The 5,940-nt window shown below is 36.6% G+C and overlaps 1 protein-coding gene across 1 annotated transcript; it reads left to right on the forward strand.

The window, feature by feature from the left end:
- The first annotated feature begins 965 nt into the window (after nucleotides 1–965).
- Nucleotides 966–3,142, forward strand: LOC107283068 (cytochrome c oxidase assembly factor 7). Its single transcript, XM_015810919.1, has 3 exons — nucleotides 966–1,213; nucleotides 2,206–2,346; nucleotides 2,556–3,142. The coding sequence occupies exons 1-3, from the start codon at nucleotides 1,108–1,110 to the stop codon at nucleotides 3,002–3,004; spliced, it is 696 nt and encodes a 231-aa protein (XP_015666405.1). The 5' UTR covers nucleotides 966–1,107; the 3' UTR covers nucleotides 3,005–3,142.
- Nucleotides 3,143–5,940: the final 2,798 nt, after the last annotated feature.

Raw genomic sequence — 5,940 nt, forward strand, 5'->3', positions numbered from 1 at the left:
AAATCCTAGGACATCCCTGTGGCCTGAGCCTTTTGATTGGTAACCTAAGGAGTTCAGAATTAGAACAACCCATTTCAACAGATAATGTACACAAAATGAAGCTTATATGAATGCAATTATTAAGTAAACTTTCATACATACACAAAATTATCTCACAGGTGTTGCTAGCAGTAATATTTTACTAATTGCAACACAAATACAAAACACATATATAAACTGGAGTAGATGATGACAAGCAAAGCCAAATTCTGATTGTGAAAAGAACAAGAGTGGAACAGCCGCAATATATTAATACAAATTGGAAATGTTTCTGTCCCATTAGTAGAGAAAAATGCACCTCTAACTTTCACCCCATTTTTGTTTGAGATTCAGATCATTCATTTGTTTGAGATTCAGATCAGTAGTTAAATCCAGTACCAAAGAAAAAATATTATTGTACTTTTGTTATAACCAAACCATAGATCACTGTGAAGAAACATTTGAACAGCCCAGTATTACCATTCTATTAAAAGGCAATCTGCACTAAAAAAAAAAAAAAAAGACCACCGCCAGGGTTTTTAAATGTCTACATATAAGAATTTTCAAGGCTTTCTGATAATCATAAGCAACAATTCAAAAGAGCTTGTTCTTAAAAGGTGTGTCTTATTCCCACTTTCCTGGGCAACAACCACTGGATAATTTACTTCTGAAAAAGCATGAACAAGATAGCGTTGTTAACACGACTATTCCTCAGGAATTTGCCACTGACAGCAGCATTTTACAGAGTTCCTGGCAAACGTTTATTAAAAAGAAATTAAAAACTTTGAAACAGTTTGAGTTCCTGCTATAATCGTTTTTGGAATAACTGTGTTGCCACTTCCGGATTAATTTTTTACTTCCGAGTAGAACTTATAACCACAATTCACTCTGTTCCCCTCCAACCTTGGTCTTACCGTAAAATTATATAGAGGAAGTTGCCCTCCAGATCGCGTCCGTCCCCGATTTTCTTCCGGTTACCAGGAAGGGACGGTGGGAATTCAAGGATATTCACTTTTTTCACTTTTCAGCACGAATCGTGCAGGTGGGGTGTGTTTTTCGTTCCCATTTATATTTCTGTCCTGAAGACAAATGTCTGGGCTGGTCAATTTCGAAGATGAAGAGGAAGTGAAAGTTTATTTGGAAAATCTGGGAACAGAATATAGTTTCCAGTGCTACAAGGAGCACGATCCTGACGGTAAGGTCGGAGCAGCGCTGGAAATTGATGATCGCGAAGACTGCAGTGTAATTTATATCTCAACAGGATTATACTGTTAAATCTGCGGATATTATCTAAATGCTCTTAAGATCGATTCACTTAGAGTGTACGATTACAGGCTGAGTTTAATAGATGGAAGGTTTCTTCTTTTTTTCTATGTCTTTACCTATATTCCCTGGGGGTGAAGTAGAGAGATATGATGCTATCTAATATAACTATTGTGAAGTATGAATTCCTGTTACTTTGTTACATGCGTGACTTAGGGATGTACAACTGAAAAAATGCTTCTAGAAGGAAGGCAGATCCTAATCATGCTAATTCATATGATTTATGTATTTTATAGCATTAATTCCTGTACCTATCTTCAGGCATAACTATATTTCCTTATTATCTTTAGTATGGAGTTAGTAGCAGAATAAACCACAAGAGCATATTTACACAAAAAGAAATTCAAATTAGTCATGGTATCTCCTTTTTAATAAATAGATCTATAGATACTTGGTTTAGACTAAACCATGATTTGAAACTAATTTAACATTTTAGCTTCTTTCAAAACTGCTGAGAAATTAAACCATGGAATAGGGAAGTCTAATATAATGGCAGTTTTGGTCATGTATTGACAAGAGGCATTCCATATTTACCAAATCTGAGGTTATTAAGCAAAACGCCAATTAGCCAAAAATACAGTTATATGCTAAATCAATAGCATATTTATTTATTCATCAAATTTCTATACTGGCAATTTCACCTAAGTGACTTAGCATTACATAATTAATCAGTTTAATCTCCAATCCAGAACTCAATTACAATATATTATACTTTGGGCTATTTTAACAGGATAAATCCACTACTATCCTAACTGAATATAATATAGTATCAAAAAAGCAAAAAAGGGGGAGGGAACAAACTTGTAAACAGAAATGTAGTACAGTCATAATTTATCTTAGATTTGTTTCCTTGGAAAATTGCAGGTTGCCATCGTTTAGCTGATTTTCTAGCTGGAATAAAGTCCAACTTTAAAGGAGCTGCAAAAGTTCTAAAGGAGAATTGTGAAAATAATCTGCACAGTGAGAGCTGCTACAAACTTGGAAATTACTATTTGACTGGAAAAGGTGATAAAATATTTCCTTTTCTGTTCCTGAGTTTATCTCTAAAAGAAAAGACAATTCAAATAAAGCTGTTGAGGAAATATGTTGTATGTTATCAGGCATTTATGTCTATTCACCCAATTGTATTTTGTAAATTATGGTTGATGGCTTACAATGTTGTATGAACTAACCAACTATAATGTTATTCAATAACTGGTGCTTTTTCCTTACAGGCGGGCTTCCAAGAGATGTGAAAACTGCTTACCAATGTTTTTTGAAATCTTGTGAAAAAGGAGGAACAAAATCCATCAATGCTTGTCACAGTGCTGGATTACTTCTACAAGATGGACCAGTAAATGAGAATGAGAAGCCTAATGTCCCTTTAGCCAGGGACTATTATAGTAAAGCTTGTGACAGTAATTTTGCCCCCAGCTGTTTCAACCTAAGTACTATATATCTTCAAGGAGCTCCTGGGATATCAAAGGATATGAGTCAAGCATTACAGTATTCTCTAAAAGCATGTGATTTAGGACACATGTGGGCATGTGCCAATGCTAGCCGAATGTACAAACTGGGGGATGGAGTTGAGAAGAATGATGCCAAGGCCGAAACCTTAAAGAACAAAGCAGAAACCTTATACAAAGAACAGAATACATCTGTAAATACTTTAACATTTGGATAGTAAACATAAACAAATAATCTAGTTTGAAGAAGTGTACTTTGTTAAATAGGGCAGGTATTTAATCTCTAGATTTATTCTCTTGAATGCTCAAAATTTGTAAGTGAAAGTTTGTATAATTTATTACATAATGCAATAAAATAATTGGATTTTATGTTACTTTTTATTCTTTCCAACCCAGTGAAATGTTGGAAATAATTTTTTAAAGCTCTAGGGTCTCTGCCAATTATGAAGACAGAATAGAATCGAAGATTTCCAAAAGCCATTCTCACCACACTTTTTACTTAGTTGTTGTAAAGGAAATGGGAATGTGAATGTCATATTTAAAGTAATATGGTGAACTAGTTCTTAAATGCATTTTGAAATTACATATAGAGAACTACCCATTCAGGTCTTAGTTGTGGTGCAGAAATGTATGCAAGGCAATAAAACCTATTCCTGTCAAGCAGCAGTTCTGTTCTGGAGCAAAGCCCTTTATTCAATTTCAGTACCAAAACACTTTTTAGACTATATCTTGGAATCTGACAAGTCATGAGTAGTCCTTGGTTCCCCTATGTGTGCTTGTATGCCCATTTTTGAAAAATAGCATGGAACAGAAATCTTAATTGCGTCTGGATCACTGAATAGGAGAGAAGTAGTTAAAATCCTCTTGAAATCCTTAAATCCTCCTAATGATCCTTGTAGAAGAAAATGTGTGATATGCAAGCTTGACTATTATAACATATTCTACATAGGACTGCCCTTGAAGACTACCCAGAAGTTTTAATTGGTCCAGAATGTGGTAGCACAGGTAGTAATGGACATGATTAAGTATTATATAGCTCCTCCTATGTGAGCTGCACTGGCTGTCAGCTTGGTTCTTGTTGTGATCAAGTATTGGCCATTACTTATAAATCCGTACATGGCATATTGAGGTTATCTCCTGTACCATCTGCCCAACTAATTCAATCCAGCAGGGTTGGCATCTTCATATTCTTTTGATTAAACAATGCCATCTAAAGGAAGGAAGGAAGTTTAGAAAAAGAGAGGATGGAATTCCAGGCACACTTGCAAAGCTTAGCATTGCACTGAAAAAGTTACCTGTCAATAGACCATTAGAACTTTAAAAATATTGTTAAATTAGTTTCTAATCATTTTTTTCAGGCAAATGTCTCCCAAATTCACATGAATTTAAAAAAAAAAGCCTTGTCCACACAAGACAGCAAGGAGATGGATACTGGAAATATTTTATAGTAGAGCACAATCGGCATTATAAGCTAGAAGAAAATGGTGTGTTAGACATGCATGGAGAAAATTTATGTGGGTGCTAGGAGTTAAAAACAATTTGATGGACCACAATAATCTGACAATTATATTTGGCTGGAGCTTCACTGACTTTTTGTTGTTATTGATTGCTCTTGTAGAATGGCTCTGCAGCTGGTAAGTCTGTTGCAGTAATTTTAGCATCAGAAGCACTGATGTGAATATTTTTTGAGTTACGCTGAATTATACCGTAGTACTTCTTTTGCAAGAAAATAAGCATATTTTTCTCCATTAAGTATGCTGTGAAAAGCATCTCCAGTAGCAAATAGTACTATATGTCTCCTATATAGAATGTTCAAAATTCATCAACTTGGTAACCAACCCCTGGAGAGAAATCAGGCATGTTGAGTTTCCTTTTAGACTATGCTTATCCTCCTCTAGATCAGTGGTTCTCAACCTGTGGGTCGGGACCCCATTTGGGGTCGATCAACCATTTCATGGGGGTCTCCAAGCAAGGCTGTCCGCCATTTTTTTTGTCCGCCATTTTTTCCCCTTTTCCAGCGGGTGCCTTACCTCCCTTGGGCTGGGCCAGCTGGTGGTCGGCCTGCTCTGTCTCTGCCGCTTGCCAGCTATGCCTCGGCCGGCGCAGGGGGCGGAACCACGCATGCGTGGCGCTCCTGGGCAGGGAAAGTCCTCGACTTACGACCGGCTGGGTAGTCCTCGACTTACGACCGGTTTAGTCCTCGACTTACGACCGGTTGGGGTCGCGGCATTAAAAAGGTTGAGAACCACTGCTCTAGATTAAGTCATCCTAGGGCAGTGATGGCGAACCTTTTAGAGACCGAGTGCCCAAACTGCAACCCAAAACCCACTTATGCATTGTCGGGTGCTGGCCCATTGGCTGGGTGTGGCCTATTGGGTGGGCATGTCTGCGGTGGTAACAGCAGACTGGGTGGGACTAAAAAGTTCAATCAATCAATTCCAACTTTGCAAGATCTTTTTTTTTCCTGCGAGAAGTTGAAATTGACTGATTGATTGAACCTTTTTTTTTTGCACACGGCGGCAGAGACCTAAAGCGAAAACGTTTTATAAAACCCAGATGAAGGCCTAGGACTGAGGTCGCCTTAAAATCCTTTCAGTTCAGAGTATTTTTTTTTAAATATAACCGAAGAAACTAAGCTGTTGAGATTTGCAGTTAATAACTTTTTTTTAAAGAGCAGCCTTAGCTAAAGAGAACATGGCTGTACATAGCAACTGCCAAAGTACAGATGCTAATAAAAATGCTTTTAGAATTCAAGAGCAGTTCATATAATAGCGGGTTACACTCAAGCATGCTCTAATATGAAGAAATGGGATCTAGGTTTTCCCATCACGAAAATAGGATTCTGTCTCTGAATATTTATTGAATAAAGTCAGAGTTCAGCTTACATATAAAAGTCTTCAGAAAACAATCTGATATATTTCTCAGTTATCTTACTTCTTATTTTTGAAAGTTAGCTTATTTATTTATTTATTTATTTATTTATTGCATTTATATCCCGCCCTTCTCCTTACGGACTCAGGGCGGCTGACAATTGAATAAAATACTAACATATATACATATACTTAATTAAAATTTGATTAAAACGAAATATTTAAATATGTCCAATTTAAAAGTAATTAAAACCCCCTTTAAAATCCCTCAGGCCAGTCCCGCT

The sequence above is a fragment of the Protobothrops mucrosquamatus genome, unplaced genomic scaffold, assembly GCF_001527695.2.
Source record: "Protobothrops mucrosquamatus isolate PMUCROS unplaced genomic scaffold, P.Mucros_1.0 scaffold24, whole genome shotgun sequence".
Taxonomy (NCBI): domain Eukaryota; kingdom Metazoa; phylum Chordata; class Lepidosauria; order Squamata; family Viperidae; genus Protobothrops; species Protobothrops mucrosquamatus.

Excerpts from the sequence above, each read along its gene's own strand:
- LOC107283068 (XM_015810919.1), top strand. The coding sequence starts at position 1,108 with ATGTCTGGGCTGGTCAATTTCGAAGATGAAGAGGAAGTGAAAGTTTAT. Across the intron at positions 1,214-2,205 it reads CAAGGAGCACGATCCTGACG|GTTGCCATCGTTTAGCTGAT; the intron begins GTAAGGTCGGAG and ends GGAAAATTGCAG. Across the intron at positions 2,347-2,555 it reads TTACTATTTGACTGGAAAAG|GCGGGCTTCCAAGAGATGTG; the intron begins GTGATAAAATAT and ends TTTTCCTTACAG.